The following is a 17,785-nucleotide window of genomic DNA, read 5'->3' on the forward strand; positions in this document are numbered from 1 at the left end:
AGGAAAGTTTTACATCAGTTATTGTAAAGACTTCTGTAAAACGTTATCCATATTTCAAGCTACTTCTCATCTTAAAGTTCTTCCTGTATACTAATGCCTTTATGAAGTTGGTCCTGTATTATACCTGACGACTTAATTAAAATTGTAAAAGGCTGAACCTAAACAGAGATGATATGAACATACTTCATGAACATACACAAATTATAGCATTTTACACTCAGGTGCATTATATTTTTCTACCCGTAAGTTTGTCTGTCTTCAGATGCTAATGTTTTGAAGAACAGATCCACTGCTGTAAGTCTTAATGGTAAGACTGTTAAAAATCTCTCCAGTGTAGGATTCAGTGAGCCTGTGATAGTTGCCTAAGGATCTGAATTTTGTACATAAAAGGCTTTTTTTTCTTGTTATGTGTAACTGAAAATGAGAGGCGAATCTGAGCCCTGCAAAGTTAAGAAAAACTATAAAAATGGAATGTAGAGGATCAAGAAGAGATCTAGAAATCTTGGTATGTTTGAAAAGCAGCACTAGTCAGACACCTCTGATACCTTTTCCGTTTCAAGTTATTCTTAAAGAATACTTCAGTTGTTCAAACCTGTAATAAGATGCATTTGTTATCATCTTTCTAGATAAGTTTCTCCAGTGAATATTTCAAGAAGCAGAGTAAGATAAAAGTTGAATGAAAAAAAAAAAACAACAGACAAACAAATCACAGATGCTATTTCTAATCCTTCGTGCACACATTACTTAGTCTGACTTTCTGATATTGTGTTCCAGTGTCCAAAAGATATTATTAGCTGGTACCTAACAGTTGATTTTCCTTTGAATCCCTCAGTCAAACAGTCAAACTTCCTTCTTTGTTTTGTCTAATTCTCACATCCTCTCATGATGACAAATGCACTGAAAATCTTAGTTTTTCTGTATGGAAAGAGACTGTAAAACAGAGGCTGTAAAGCATGACCAAATCTTGAACATTTTTAAATATGAATGTTTGTATTCTTTCAGGACGTCCAGACTGAAGCTCTAATGACTGTAGGTAATTTGTTAGTGGATCAGATTTGTTGTCTCTTACATCCTGTGCAAATGATGATGGAATCACTGGGAACTAGCATACAAGTATATTTATACTTTTCCTAGCATATAAGTATATTTAGAAGGTTAAAGCAAACTTACAGGCTACTGGTGCATTGTTGCATTGTTATAGTCTTTCTAAACATTGAGTGCGATTGCTATAACATATGAACAGATAAGTTTTTATTCCATAAATTAACTACCTAATTACTTGTTAAATAAATTTAAGTAACAGCAATTGCTTTTTAACTATATTTTATTATTTTCTTTTCCAGGTCTGCAGTAATGAAGCCACTTGTATTTGTAATTTCTCCTGGGCTGGGACAGACTGCAGTATTGATGATCCTATCAGGGATACTGGTAACAAGAAAGATGAAGGATCCAAGGGTTTGTGTGATTTCAGTTTTGATATTATTTCAAATATTTATTACTCTTTGTGCGTGTGTGTGTCAGTACCACAGTAAAATTCTGCTTCATGTAAATGATGTAGGTCTTCCTCCTTTGAGAATTGATTCAACTATTTTTCTAATTTACATTTTGGGGAGATCTCAATAGGTAGCAATATGCAGTTTCTTATTTTTATTTTTATTTTTTTATCTTTTTTTCAGGGTGTTTTTTTTTGTGTGTGTGTGATTGGAAGCTCACTAAATGTAGCTCTTCTACTTTACATGTCTGAGTATTTATATTTTATTAGAGATTTCCACTTCCCTTAGCCATTCTCACATAATTCTGATACTGTGGAATAAGAAATAGGAAGAAGTGGAGTGTTCCTGGTGAAAACAGCTTTGGTTCTGGGGCATTGAGATTTCAAGGGATAGGAAAAAAAAAAATTCAGGACTTTTATTATTCTTACAACCATTATTGCTTACTCTTGTTTATATAGAAGGTATTCAGTTCAGCTGAATATGAGGAGTTATTGAGGAAATAGTTAATCAAAAATGTTTTCCAAAGAGGAAGAAAGGCATCTGAGATTCTCTTTGACTTGTCTGCCTTGGGCTGTCTAAGGTTTTTAAACTTTTCCTGTCATCAGGACATTGCCCTTATCAGACTGTCTTCATCCAGAATTATGTGTTTACAGATAAAGCAATAAGCAAATTATAAACCTGAACAAAATTTTGCAGCTAAATTGCATTTCTGAAGTCTTCAGACCATTCTATAAAGCTGATGAAAAGAAGCTTAAAAATGTAGTACTTACACTGCAGTTGATCATTCTTTGAAGTGTCCAGGGTTTCAGAGGAGTTGGACTCAATGACCTTTGTTGGCTCCTTTCAAACTGGGGATACTCTGTGATTCTATGATGAGGAGGCAGAATTTTGGTGTGTCCCTCTAGAGTTGCTCCAGTTCTGTCAGGTCTGCCATAATCTTTTGGTCCAGTGGGTTCCAGTAGAGCTTTACCAAGAACTGTGGAAGAGGCCATCTCAGAACAGGTTCCTAGCATGAAGGAAGCTGTGTAGAACAGTCTGGATTTCTCTTTGCAAATATTTGCAGGTACTTCCTGGACACCTAACCCTGCTGCAGTTCTTTATAGAGCTGCCTGTTCGTACGCTGTCTTACAGAGATTCTTATCATTCCACTTTCCTAATGTTGAAACACTGCTTATAAACTCTGAAGTACTGTGTTGCTGATTTCCAAATCCTAAGCAGTTATTTCATCCTGTTTAGAGAAAAAAAAAAAAAAAAAAAAAAAAAAAAAGCAACAGAGGAGGTATATTCATCTTGGTTAGATTCTGGTAATTGAAACTAATTGGTATAATTTCAAATGGACAGACATGTAGTTTATACTCCAGTTTTCAGTGGACTCCACTGAAAAGAGGGAGAATATTTTTGTTACGTGATTCAAAGAATTTCAAAAAAGGAATTATTTTTGTATGTTCTTATAGTAATTTATTGATGTTGAATCACCTACAAATGAATTTAGGAACCTGAATACTGACAGATACTATAAACTCCTTAGGTATGTTAACAGAGGATTCCATTGAGAGATGATGTCAACAGAATACAGAAATAATTTTCTATAGTTCTGAAAAGATCCAGAGTACTAAAATAATTTCCATTATTTTATCAGTGCTTCCTTTGTCATTGCCAGTGTACAAGTCTGAGACAGAAACCAAAATACTCATTTTTCCTTAGCCCTAAATTTGTTATATTTCAGAGACAGAACCAGTCTTCTTTTCTCAAAACTAAAAAAAAAAATAGAATATAGAGTCAATTATGAGAACATCATCACATCTCAACCAAATCCAACATCAGAGAGTGATATCTAGTATGAATATAATCTGACTTTCTGAACTCAAGCAAATGCAAGAAATCAGGCATAGGCAGAGGTAATAGCCATACCTGTGTGTCAAACCTTCAATTTTTGCAGTTTTGATCATGGTTACTGACTGCAGTAAATGCATGAGAGTTTAAAGCAATTATATTCTCATGAGTGGAAAACAGTGAATTATGTTTTTCTTGCTCTTCAAAGCACATGTCCACATGTAAAGAAAATGGAAAAAGTTTTCAAGTATCACACTGTAGATGTACTTATTTTCCTCTGTATTAGAAAATGTTGGATCTATTTTCTTCTTTACAATAAGCAAGTTTGTCACTTACGGCAGCAGGTGTGTTGAGTTTTGACTGTCAGAAGTTTAGATATTTGACAGATTCAGACTGAAATCTCCCAGGAAGTACCTGCAAAAAAGTAGAAAGCTATTTTGTATTGTAGTAGCAATATTTTTTACATGAACCCTGGCAAATGTTTTCTAGTCCTTCTACAGTTCTGTTACAAATCATCATTTGAAATAAATCCAGATTACTTCCATCTACCTATTTCCTTATACCACATACAAGTACAGACACCAGCTCTTTCTTACAAGAGCAACCTCTTGATGAGCTCTTTGCATTAAATTTAGTACCTCTGTTGGAAGTGTTATACTTTGATAGAAGAGGGGGAAAAAAGTAAATAAACCAGAATCCTCTTTGCACAATGTCAAAAGCTTTGGGAAAAGATTTGCTTAAGTCAGGAGCCCTGGTACATTACTGAGTTGAGGGCTTTAATTTCGTCTGGTTTCAGCTACTTACCTTATGGTAAAAGAAGGTAATTATTTAGGGAGAGGTTATATAGCTTTTCAGAGATGTGAAAACTCAAATTGCTTTAAAACTTTTCACGCTTTTTCCACGCATTTTTCTTACTATGTTTTAACTACGTATAGGAAAATAGTACTGGTATTTGTTTATCTAGTATTATGATAGCCGATAATTTCAGTTTTTTGCTGCACTTTTAAGAATTCTGCATCATCCATCAATTACTGGTGCCTCTATACTGTATTTGAGGATTTAAAAATTAGTGGTCCTTAAGTATATTTATACATACGTCTTCAATTAGTCTAAACTCTGCAACCTACCGTACCAGCAGACCCACAGGAGAGCAGCTCAGGATGGTAGGTGTTTTGGGAAGGAGCTCCTGCTGCTAGTGTTTGTCTACTGCAGAAACTTTGAATTCCTTTACAGTGTTGGCTAATGGTTTTGAAGTTGGTGGGACTCCATATACACACAGGGTCTTTCTTGGCATTGTCATTTATGGAACTGGGACTTTGTTTGACTAGTGGAATACTGTTTGTTTGTTTTTAACATGAGAACTTATGTCTCAAGTGTATGTGTGTGTGTGTGTGTGTCTGTGTATATGAAACAAACAAAATTAAGAAGCAATTTCAAAAGAGACTCCCAGCATGAAGATGATATAGTCTTTGTCCCTGAAAAAGTTCCCATTAGAGAATTCATATGCTTGTTTATGTTCAATTATGATGCAATGAATCTATCAACATTTTAACTTTTTTTTTTTTTTTTTTTTGCAACGTATGAAATAAAGATTTTTTTTTTCTCAAAAAGTTTCTTCCAAAAATGAGAAATAAGGCCTCAGCATATTAAGGCTCTGTAAACATACTGAAGTGCAGAACGTTGTGCAGAAGCACAGTTCCAGGGTCAGTTTTACCCTTTAAAAGGTGTTGTATGTCTTTCTATTTATATAATGTAGAGTGGTAAATACAGTTACAGAGGAAAATACTGCAAACAAGTAAAGGAATTAATTTAAATCATTTTTTGGTGTTTTTTTTCCCCACACAAAAGAACTGTTTCTAAATGAACAGTTTTCATTTGCTTAGTTATATACTATGGATACAGTATGTTTCTGATGACCAAAAGGAAATTTTCTTGTTGGTGATTCATTTATGTTTTGGCTGTTTTAAACTTAGTAAAGCAGTAAGTTGAAGATGTTCCCTGTTTAAGTAAACAAGAATACTATCACAAGCTAAAAGAAGTAGTCTTACATTTATGGGAAAACTTCTCGCTGAAATATTTGCAGGCATTCAAGTAAGACAAAACTTATATCTGAATTTTTAAAGCTACAGTATTTGGTAAATGAGAGTTTGCTAAGAGGCTTGAATTGTTTACCAGACAAAAGCTTATAAAGTATTCCTTTGAGGAATTATTTCATGTTTTCATTTCAGACATATATGATGTGATCCTTTTCTTAAAAAATCTTCCCTTTTCCCTCCACACAGTGAGCATGGCCACTAACAGGCTAATAGGTGCAGTGGCAGGGACCATTCTGGCCTTGGGGGTGATTTTTGGAGGCACAGGGTGGGGAATAGAGTAAGCATTTTTCGTAGTTTGAGTTTTATGTTTGGTGCCTAGTGTGTGAGGTAACCGTATGCACCTGAGCCCCCTGTGTATTTACCCCTTTAGCTTTGTCATGTGGTGATCGTATTTGTCTGTGACTTGACTGTGTTTGTGTCGTCTGATTTGCTCATGCAGTGTTGAACCTTCTCCTGTCTGGGATAATGTGGGGCATAAAACAAATGAGTTTGTGAATTTTTAATTGTCACAGTGAAATTAAATGTCTGAATGTTTACATTACACCAAATTCAGAAAACAATGGGGAAAAAAAAAGTATGTTTGTAATTACTTCGCAAAATAGAATCAGGGTGACCTGGGCTATTTGATAAAAAGCAGAAACATGTTCTTTGTGGCTTTTTAGTCTGATAACTATTAGCTAATAGTATATATAGTAGTATAGTATATTATATTTAGTAGTATATATAAACAAATTATTTTACAGTAAGGCTTCCAGTTATTCTGTTTCTAGTATTCCGTTACCATGAGACAGTAGAATACTGAAGTATAGAATTCATATGTGAATACATATAAGCAGTTTTTACCATCTTCATAATTTTGGGGAACTGGAATCTTAAGTGTTTGCCTATTAACTCAATCAGTGGCTATTTGATTCTTATATATGTATACAGGGCTTGCAGGAAAGATGGAGATTACCAGGCCCTGTAGCAACACGAGGGGCAATGGTTTTAAAACTGAAAGGAGATAAATTTAGATCGGATATAAGAAATACATTTGTACAATGAGGGTGGTCAGGCAGTGGAACAGGTTGCCTGGGGAAGTTGTAGATGCTTCAGTATTGGGAGTATTCAAAAGCAGGTTGGATGGCGCTTTGAGCAACCTGGCCAAGTGAGAGGTGCCCCTGCCCATAGCAGGAAGAGTGGATGATATCTTTAAAAGTCTCTTCCAACCATAACCATTCTATGAAAAATGGCTGCTTAGGATTCATTTATTATTTAACACAGTTTGGTAACTTGTGCATTAACTTAACCTGTCTCAGATCTCTCTTCTGTCTGAATTTTCATTGAATTTTTCCACAGTCTTTTTTCAAATATTTAACAACCAGGTAACGCAGTCAGAGGAGAGATGTTAAAAAGTGGCCATTTAATAAATTGGATAAAGATGTAATTTATATTCTAATCCATATTTAATTTATATTCTAATCCCTATATTTTTTTTCTGTGGAAAGAGAGCATTCTATGTCTGGAAAGAAATCAGCTTTATAGAGTTTTTAACAAGGTTTCTAGAATTTTTTATAGGTCAGTTAGTTTCTGTGTTTGCAGTCTTTTGTTGTGTGCAATCATTTGATAAAATCCAGAGTAAGCCATACATCCAAGTTGGATACAATAGCTCATTAGGTCGTGAAATGTTGAAAGCAAGCCTTAATTGGGAGTACAGTGCCCATCAAATGGCATTCATTTACCCTGCACCATACTCACTCCTATTAATTTAGAGCCAGGTGAGACTTCAAAGGTAAGTCTATGCAAGGTATTTTCTAAATCATGAAAAATTACCTTTTAATTACTGTTGTGAAGTTTGTGTACTGCTCATACCTGTAAAGCTCACTCTATTTCTTTCCAGTTTTTTATTAATATTACTAAATATTCTTTTTGTATGAATTGCAGGAAGCAATTTTTTGAAACAAAGGCTTGGGATACTGTTTAAGCCTCATATAATTTTGCTATGCTTCCTTGTAGCAAATAATCATTCTTCTTGAAGTAAATGTGTAGCCCTCAGAAAGGAAAGTATTAACTGAAGTTCATGGCAGAATACAAGGTAGTTTTTTGTTGTTTTTTTTTCCCCCCCCCCATGAAAGATGAGGGGAAAGTACTTTTTTATTTTACCTGAGTTTTATGCCTACTTATTTATAGTGATAAATCATGCTTATTTTCAGCATCACTTCATGACGTGTTTGCAGAGTAATTGTTTCATTCTGATTAGTGTTACTAACATAAACTGAGGGCTTAGTTTTTGTTTAGCTACTGGTGTATCCCAGAGCACTGATACAGCAAGTCCGAGATGGATACAGTGAAGTTAGGTCACAGCTCTAAATCCTAGACCCTGGGGTACTTTCTTTTTGTAGTGTCTGGGGCCTGGCAGAAGGTTAAAATGTCAAACTACTACAGCTGTCCTTCCTTTGCTGACCTCTGGCTACTCCTTTTTCTTCCTTATGTTAGCTGTCATATAACATTCAAAACTCAGCGTCATTTTATTGCTGTGTTGAAACTTTGATTTTCAGAGACTGGGAGAGGAGGAGCTAAGAACTGTTTCTAAAGACTACTCCTGAATATTTAAATGTTTAAACACAGTATGCAATATATTGCAAAAGAACTGTTGTGTTGGTTTCGATTTGCCTTGAGCTCAGACGCAATGCAATTACCTTTACATCAAAGACTGCTCAATAGGCTTTTTTTTTTTGTGCAGAGCAATTAAAATGGTAAAATGCTCAATTGTATTGTCTGTTTTCTTGCACTCTGTGAAAGTAGAGCACTTAAGGTTCAGTTATGAATTTCTTATTTAGGTGTTCTCTTCCTCCTCAGAAAAGTGCACAAATATATTTTGTGCTGCTGCTTTTTGTTGCTCTTTTTTTCCTGCTCCACCCTTCCCCTACTTTGTTGTTAAGTAGCTTCTTGAAGATGTGATGAAGACACGCTTTGATGTTTGGAAAGCTTAATGGGAATGCAGCTTTTATGTCAACTTCTGTCCTTATTATGTAATCCTTTCCTTTGTCAAGAATTGTTTGTAAACTTAGCATTGACATAACTAGGGAAAGTCTGGCCTCAGCAAGTGGTGCTAGATACTGTCAGCTCAAATTAAAGCATCTACCACCTTTCACAGTCTGTATTAAGTAGGGGGTTGTGATTTTTTTATTCCCTCCCATTTGCTGTAGTCATAAAACATACAGCATTTATACTTTTACCTTTAAGTTAAGTAATTCTTCACAAACATCTCAGTTGAAAATGTCTTAATTGAAAATCAATTAACTAGATAACAGGAAAAGTGGAATTTTCCCTCTAATACTAGATGTTTATCTATGGTAGAAGTTAACATAGCCCACAGTGCAGAGACCAACAGATTTCTTCATTCTCTTGTTAAAAGTAAATTGGGCCTGCTGAAATTGTCTACAGACATCACCCTGTGCGTGCTGTCTACATTTCTTAACTTGTTGACTACCCTTTAAGTTGCTTCACTTTATGTGAATATAGTGGTTGTTTTTTTTACATCTTTCTTACCGTAATCCTTTATCACAGGTCCTAGTGCCACCAATCTTATAATAGGCTCCATCGCTGGTGCCATCCTGGTAGCAGCTATTGTCCTTGGGGGGACAGGATGGGGCTTTAAGTAAGCAATGCCGCATGTCTTCTCTTCAGTGGCTCTGGCAGTTCTATTTCTTGCTTTCATCACTGAATGTTGAGTTCCTGCTACAAGAGTTTTGAGTTAACTCCTATGCAATTGACAGTAAACTAAAGAGAGAAATTTACACACGTGCTTAACAAGCAGAAGAAATGGATTCAAAACTAGCCAACGTCATCAGGGTGCAAAGTTGAACAGCCACAAAAGAAACAATTTAACATTCGTGAGTTCATCTACAGTTAGCAAGCAAACTCTTGTTTTCACTTCCAGCTAGTGGTGTCATTCTCTTTCAAGAGAAAATGAATACAAGGGTTTAAAAAATCCAAATGATAAATTTCTAACTGCTAACAGCTATGGCTTCCTCAAGATTAACCTTCCCTCTGCAGCAGACAATACCTTTCTTTGCCTATGAATTTGACTGAGCAGGTAGCAGTGACTGACCTGTGCAACCTGTGATAGGGACCTGCTTTACAGGAGATTGGACTTTATGATCTCTTGCGGTCCCTTCAATTCCATGATTACTTAAGTCTGTTCACTTGGGACGAACAGTACATTTTATATATACATATATATATATATATATATATATACACTATATATACATTATAGTACATTAAAACTATGGTTTTTTAAATATTAGTTTTTCTTATGTGAAAATGCTGTGTACTGGCAGTAGGTGAATAGTTTAAGTAAAAAAAGTGTCTTGCTGAAACAGCTGTCTCAGAAATACTGGGGCTAACTTCTGGCTCTTGTTGCTGATTTTTTTTTTTTTTTTTTTTTTTGTATTATTATTGACTCACGACTTTTTAAAGAATTTCAGCTTAGGTTTTGAGAGAACATTTTGAAAGCTCTTTGGAAAATGAAAACTGTTCTCACCCATTTCAATTCAATGTGCTTTATTATCAAGAGCAAGTAGCAGCTCTTATCAAGAGTTACACGTGGAATGACTACAGTCATTCTACTCATAACTGTTAAAGAAGAGTCTTAAGTCTTAAAGAAGAGAACAAATGTTCTTGTTTTTCTGGCAGTGGGAAGTCTGTATGCACACACCGTCCAATTTTTGTTAAAGAGGGCCTTAATTTAGAACCAGTGGTTTTTTAGCCTTAAAAATCAGTGCTAAGCACAGCAACAAGTAATTTCTCATGATATTTTTTGCTATTGCTTTTCAATAATGTGAATTAAAAGGAGCCATAATAAGACAAGCTAATTCCTCAATTGGGGTTTTATAATTATTGAAAGAACGTAATATATGGTCCGTATTCATATTCTATATCTGAGTTGAGAAGTAGAAAAAAAAAGTTTCTTAATTGATTAAGAAGTTTATCAGAATAGAAAATAAAGATCAGGCCTGCTTATCTGTTCATTCAGTTTCAAAGTCACCTAAAAACATTCGTTGTCTTATTTTTGAGTATTTCATTTTCTTAGGATCCGGTGGCCATAATGACACATGCATATAGAAGAAAAATGCAGCTATCTCTCAGCCCAGGTGAAAACAAAACAGTTTGCCCTTTCTTCTGAAAACACAGTTCTTACCTCCTGTGGAACTGCTTTCCAGTGTTGGTGCTTTCAGAAGGACCCAGGACCTGCTGCATTCTTTCTGGCATTTCTCCCACGGCTGTTCTGGGCTCCGAGCGATGCAGCAGAGCTGGCGGTGAGCAGGGACGGCAGCGCTCCCTGTGCATCCCGTTGGCACTGGCACGAGTCGCAGCACTGGTGTTCCAGGCTCCTCACCTTCAGTAAGAACAGATCTTATCCAACATTTCAAAAAATCCTCAGTTAATCGTTATTTTTTAAGCATAGGTAGGTTATCTTTTTAACACCTGCTGATAGATTTACTTACCTTGAGCTTCTGGTTTTGTTTGGTTATTTTTTTTACAGCTCCTTCTTGGTTAAATAATTTAAGTCCCCCTGTTTGTACAGTCAACATCCCTGGGTCAGCCTCTAGTACTTGTAGCTGCCACAGCGTATCTCAAAGCACCAAAATTTTAATATGGTCCCATATAGTTTTTGTAGTCTTATAGTATTTCTGAGATAAATGTTTTTCATATTTATAAACAATTTTTAAAAAAATTGTTAATGAACATTTGATTTGTTGTGTTACTTCATCTTGTCTATTACTCAAAGCAAGGGATTCCAGTGAGGTCTGTATTTTAGAGTATTAAGTAACAGATCTGGATTCAGCTGTGGGAGAGACTGAAACTGATAGATTGGAAGATGTCTTTATGTGTAGGTGCAGTCTAAGCATTGAGCTTTCCCTCAGAATTTCAGTACCTACTGGGCATATTCTGTAGCATTAACTAATTGATGCACTTTTTTTTAAACGTATCCCAGAAGATGCTAAATTATAGGAAATAATTCTCTTTTTCCCTAAACAAAGTATGTAAGCAACACAGAAAAAGTCAGGTAAGCTGTCAAACTGATTTGTTGGGTTTTTTTTTAATGCTTCAGTGCAATTAGCTTTTCAACTAAATACAACCAAATTTTCTGTGAGACTTGTGTTAATATTTCTGTTAAAAGCTTTCCTTTTTGAGAACAATCACATATAGACTTCTCAACTGTTAACGTTAGGAACACCACAAGTACATTTTGCTGAAAGAACTGAGTTTTCTTTTGGACCAATGTTCTGATGTCAGAGATGTGTTTTAATAGCATCTATATTTTTCTGACACAGTATTTACTCCTGAATAACAAACTTGTAATGCAAAATATAATTTGTTGACAGCACGCTACAACTCATTAAAACACAAAAACTTTAGGTGTTTTCTTCCCCTTTGTAAGCTAGCTCATGCTTTAACAAACTGCAGCCCTTCTGTAGCAGCTGCTGGCATTGCAAGCAGTGTGGGTATGCATACACTCGAAAGTTTGCACGAGCAGAGATGGTTAGACAATTCCTCCCTGTCTTAAATAATGCAATATTTGATAACTTCTTCTTTGTGCTTTGCCTCCCTTCAGCTACTCTCACAAATGTTCCACTTTGCATCCTGCTGTCAGTCCTTTGCCTGTGTATTTGTAGAAAATTGTTATTTCTGTAGAGAATCTGTATTGGAAAAGTCTCTTGAAGCTGCTCTTATAAGAGCAAGACACAAGTGCTCATTCTGTAGCAGAACCTCAAACACACCGGCCTGGCCTAGCTCACAGCTTGAAGTGCATGTTTCTTTTGGGGGTTGGTGGCTTTTCAACTTGTGTACAAAAGAGGGCTAGCACATGTAGACCCTCTCATACTTCGCTTCAAATCTATCTGGAGAGACAGATGAGGATTTTAATGTGTCCTTTAAAAGCAAGCAATATGTTTAGTCTCTGCAAATACGAGAGAAGGTAGCTAATGCTTTACAAACTGGGAGATGTGATTTCTGTTTCACAGGTTATCAGATTTTCATATGAACATACGGTACTGTGGTGTCAAGTCCAAATCAAACGTAAGCTGCAACTAAGCAAACTTTGTTCATGAACTGAGATGGGGTGGGGGGAGGCTTGAGGGGGAAGCATAAAAGGCGGCTTGATGCAAGCTTAGAGAAATGAGGTTAAGACTTCCAGTTCCAAGAATGAATTCTAGATTAATTTTTCTAATCAAGTTGATGTGTGGATAGGCTAAGGAAGAAAAAAGTTTGACTAATTGAATTTTCAGGGATATAAGAGTCTCATTAAACATTTCTGGCTTGGAGTTAAAGGCTTTGAGAGGAAACCTCGTTAGGATGTAGATTTTACTTCAGTTGAGCCTGGATAGTACTTGTAAAGCTGTTGGATTTTAAACTGCACTACATATTTCTCTCTACTCTGCTGGGAAGTACGTAGAAATACGGTATTCACAAAACATGACATTCATTTCAATGTAGCAAATCTGTGCAAGATTTCAGTATATGACATTTTATACAGGACTGATCTAGGAAGGACGTTTTTACAGTGAGAGTAGTTTTTAATGTGGGCTTTTTGTATTGGCTGCTGCAATGTCAGTTTAAGGGACATATGATTGCTTATTTTTCTAGCGTATATTCATTCTTGGAAAGCAGTACAAGACAATTAAATGCTTTGTTGCTGGCTTTAACAGTATTACGACCATTTCTAGTAATGAAGCAGTGCTGCTAAGAATCAATACTAGGGGAAAGCACATGAAAAGCTGCTTCTCATTGTATCACTTCACTGACAGTGAAGAACTGATCATAGGTACCATTCTGTATAGTTCCAGCAATTGTTTCTTGGCTAGAGCTCAAGCTTTCTGTTTTTTAAGCAGAGGATTAATAGTTAGACTGAAGACTTGCACAGTCCATATAGATGCTACTTTTTTAGCTGGTCCATGCAAATGCACGTAGACCCCAAAAGCTTATGCAAGATAAAGCAGTAAGACACTTGATGAGGAATGAGGTTTCAGTCCCTTACCAGCCCTTCCTTAACACATGCAGCATGACCTGGATACAGCCATTACCTACACAAACATCAGTGTTAGAATCACACAATGTGTTTTCTCCCTTTTTTTTTTTTTTTTTTAACTATTACAATAAATAGCAGGTCAATATTTTAAGCTGCTAATTTTAGCCTCTTGTTTTCTTAATTTCAATCAGGTATCGTGTTTTTTTTTCAAGAAAAGTGTTATTTATTTAATCTCTTAAACCAGAATTTGAATCCTACGTTAGGAGGAATGCTTACGAAAACATTGGTTATTTTAAGTGATTAAACTAGCGGTTTGGAATAAATTTTTATGTAGTTAAGAAAAGGACTTGCAAAGTAATTTACTGTGTCACCATATTACTAACTAGGGGGAAATAATGCTAAGGATTGCACAGAAAGGTATTTCTTGCATATATTGAGCCTTCTAAAAAAATATTCTGAAATACTTCTCATTTGTAAAGACAACCATATTATGCAGACAGTGTTAGCTGTATCATTTTACAGTGTAGTCTGCTTTTTTGATTCACAGTAGTCTATAATTCTGGTTATGTTAGGTGTTTTTCTGGTCTGATCAGAGACTGAAATGCTGAGAGTCATTACTTAACCAGGCATTAAAATATTAATTGCGAGAAGTTAAAGTTCTCACAGATTATTTTTTTTTATTTTACATGAAACAACAAAGAAATGCAGCACCCTTCTGTGTGGTCTGCTGTAGCCCCTAGCTTTCAAATTGCTTTTGCTGCACTGTTTAAAGAGAGCAGACTTGTTTTTTTTTCAGATAGAGGGAAGAATTTTAAAGGTTATTTCATTAATTTTTTCAGTTGTGTATCACAGGTAATTATTGTCATACATTAAAACATTCCACTGATTTTCTAACAGAAAAGTTGATTCATCTTGTGACGCAGGCTCTACCTATGCAATGGTTGCACTGCTACCTGTCAAAAGCTATTTCAGCGTAGCGCTGTTGTTTGTGTCCTGGGCCAAGTGCTCAGAGCTCCTGTTCTTCAAATACTTCAGTTGTGTGCAGCTAGGCATGATTATGGGCCCAAAGAAATAGGCAGGTATGAAAGCAGGCCCTGGAGATAAGTCTAGTTAGATGATGTGATTGGACCAGAGCCACAGAGATTTAGCAGAAGCTTACTTGATGTTTAGCTGAACGCTGTACAAGAACCTTGTGCTGCTATAAAACATAGCTATGAAACGGTGTGGACTGCAGCTACCAAGGATGTGATAGTCACCTAGTTTTTCTTTTTGTTGTAATTTTCTATGGGAAGACAGCAACTTGTTCTATCTGCTGATTTAAGAATGCTGTCTTCATTTTAGCATTAAAATGGTTGATAACTCATGATGAAGTTGTAAGGCAAGTTTGGATGGCACCTTACTGTACAGCTCTGTAAAGCACTGAGATCACAGCAGAAAGATGTGGCAGGCCCTCGTTGATGTTTTACATGTGTGTACCATGTTGCCCTGTTCACACTGTACCTGATACTTAGGATTTCAGAGACTATTTTGCATTCTTACCTTAGATGTTTTTCTGGTGTCTCAGGTGTTTGGTTTTTTTCACCCTCGTACCACACTGTTACCAGAATATCCTAAGTGAAGAAAGACAGTAATTTAATTAGCATCACATTCCTCAAAGTATGTATTTCAGCTAGATGAAACTAGAGAATGAGCATTGTTTGGTCAGGTCAGATGCAGGGTGAGGGCATTATATTCGTACTGTTTACAATACAGCAGTTTCAGCAAGTTGACCTAGAAAAAAAAAAAAGTATATGCTCGCCTCAAACGTATCTGCTATACAGAGAGAATGGATTGAGACATTGCGTATTAGCCCAGCGGGTGTTATTCCAGTACTTGTGGAAGGCAACTGTTAGAAAGATGAACGTAACGATATTTTAAAAGCCAGTCATTCTTAAACAGCACACACCTTACAAACATGTAGACAGTGGTACTCAAAAACCAAACAAAAGATGCCCAGGAACGACCAGTCTTTAGCAGTCTTCTCAAAAAGAATTTGCCTTCGCACACATTCGTTAGTCTCTTAACCACAAGGAAAGCTTTGCCTATAGTATACTAATATTTCAGCAGTTATAGTAGTTAGCGGGCCTGCAGAACATAGGAAATCCTGGGGATGGTATGTAGCTTTTAGGGAATTTGTGAATTCCTGTTCCATATTTTTTGCATGTCAGTTTGGTGGCGGTAGTGGTGCATATGCCCAGTGGGACAACTAAATGCATGAGCCCCTTGCTTGATGCCCCACATAAAGCCAGATACCGGGGAGGTTGCACCTAACTTTTGTTGTTGCTTTGTGATGTCTTGCTGTTTGACATAGGGTAGATACCAGTATCGTAGGAGCCTGGATATCACCTACTGGCTTGCTATCTGCTTTTAACATTAAATTCTGATTACAACTTACAGAACTGTCCAGTCTCCTTCGAGTATGATGTCTTTGCTGTATTTTGCACTTTAATGAGATTCACAGCAATTGTGGTCAATAGTGTGGTAAGAGCTCACAGAGGCACTTTGAGGCTTCCTCACATACAACTTGCAAACTAAATTCTGATATAACCAAAGATGAGCACCTGCTCTGAGAACCCAAGTCTCTGTGTGCTTACATACTACTTTTGGCTCACTTTGCTTAGGCACATGCATGCATGCTTTCTTGGCCTAGTGGACACACACTACTATGGTTTGAGCATTTCAACAAATACAGACCACTTCAACTACTACAAAAATAGATCCTGTATACCATCATGATTTTTAAACTTCATAAAGAAACTAATGCTTATTACTATGCTACAGAAAGCACACGACCGAATTCCTTATTGCAGATGTTACATGCTGTCTCACTGTGAGCCTTTTACTTTACTATGACCTCAGCTTTGGTTTTCTTCCTGTCATACCTAACTAACGATCTGCCTTTCTTGTTTTTCCCTATTCCTTTTGATGCAACCTGGAAGAAATGTCAAAAAACGAAGGTTCGATCCAAGTCAACAAGGCCCTATCTGAAGAAATGCAATTCAAAGAGCTGCTTCTTTCACTACTGGATTTTGGGTATGATATCTTTAGCTGTGCAGGAACTAAATAAGGAAGAACATAAACCATAGCTACAACCCCAACATTGAGATGTTTTGAATTGAGGAGAGAGAAAACTGTCCCTTTTGGAGATAAGTTGAAAATACTTCCTCCATTCACCTTTCACTGGTTATTATTAACTGATAAGTTAATAGCAAACTATTTCAAAATCGGTTTTCTTTTTTTCTTTTCTCAAACAAAGGAAGAGACAAAGACCAAGTGCAATAAGAGAACTATTCAAAAATCATGAAATAGCAGGAGATTTTTTTCCAGCCTACAGGCACTCTAACTTCACTTGCGTTCGCATGACTTCCTTTCTCTTAACAAACTCCAGTGGCATGAGAAGCTAATTTTGAAAGGGTAACCTGCATGGCTCACATTATAAACAACCAAGCTAGCAAGCTGACCCCAAGCAGAATCTGCAGCCCAATAACTACAAACCACTGGGAAGCTGGTAGCAGGCTCCAACTGATCTTCGGCCACGCAGTGCATTTTGTCACCAGGCCTTGGAGCTCCCTGCTCTATGAGCTCACTGTCTTGCCAGACCAGGAGACTGTTGGATATGGAAGCAAGTGAGTGATGGATGGAGTTCTCCCGAGAAGGAAAAAGTGTAAATATGGAAATAAGATTTTGATGTATCATTTTCACAGATTATAAATATATATAAATATATATATATATATACAGAAAAGGATTTCCATATAAAAAGGTTCTATTCTTTATGTAAATCTATTTTTGATGTTGATTTTTTCTTTGGTTTTTTTTTTTTTTTTTTGCTCCCCTCTTATTCTGTAGCATGTTTTACAGCCAGTGCTCTGGACTTGCTCAAAAAAGGCAGAGAATGGCATGCAGATGCAGGGAGTTCTAACACCAAACAGATAAGATCCTAAGTTTGTGTGCTTGAAACTAAAAACAATTGAAATGTATGAATGCATATCTCTGTTTGACTATAAGTCCGGATTCCTTCTTCACTGATTTTTTTGGCAGATTTTCTGTAATATAATGTAAGAAAGTAACACCCTCAAATCAATCACAGAAGTGCCAAGATTTTTTTTTTTAATTCTAGCTTTTTTTCCTCCAGTTGTCTAGATCCTGCGATATACAAATTTAAATAAGCCTTAAAATACTTGCAAAATGTTAAAAGCTTGGAATAAGTTTTTCTTCCCTTCTGCTTACTCAAACCAACTTGCAAAGATAACTGACATTTCTAATGCACTCCCTGTATCTCTTTGTTGCATTCGACTTTTCCAAGT

The 17,785-nt window shown here is 36.2% G+C and overlaps 1 protein-coding gene across 2 annotated transcripts in view; it reads left to right on the forward strand.

Moving 5' to 3' along the window:
- ADAM23 (ADAM metallopeptidase domain 23) overlaps positions 1 to 16,827 on the forward strand; it is a 97,712-nt gene extending 80,885 nt beyond the window's left edge. For both annotated transcript variants that reach the window (XM_042874717.1, XM_042874718.1), the window contains 4 exons: positions 1,344 to 1,455; positions 8,972 to 9,062; positions 12,436 to 12,490; positions 16,418 to 16,827. In XM_042874717.1, the coding sequence (XP_042730651.1) occupies positions 1,344 to 1,455; positions 8,972 to 9,062; positions 12,436 to 12,490; positions 16,418 to 16,564 (405 nt within the window). In that variant the 3' untranslated portion in view covers positions 16,565 to 16,827. The remainder of the gene's footprint in view (positions 1 to 1,343; positions 1,456 to 8,971; positions 9,063 to 12,435; positions 12,491 to 16,417) is intronic.
- Positions 16,828 to 17,785: the final 958 nt, after the last annotated feature.

The sequence above is a fragment of the Lagopus leucura genome, unplaced genomic scaffold, assembly GCF_019238085.1.
Source record: "Lagopus leucura isolate 7727_CA_CO unplaced genomic scaffold, USGS_WTPT01 Super-Scaffold_100012, whole genome shotgun sequence".
In the NCBI taxonomy this organism is placed as follows: Eukaryota; Metazoa; Chordata; class Aves; order Galliformes; family Phasianidae; genus Lagopus; species Lagopus leucura.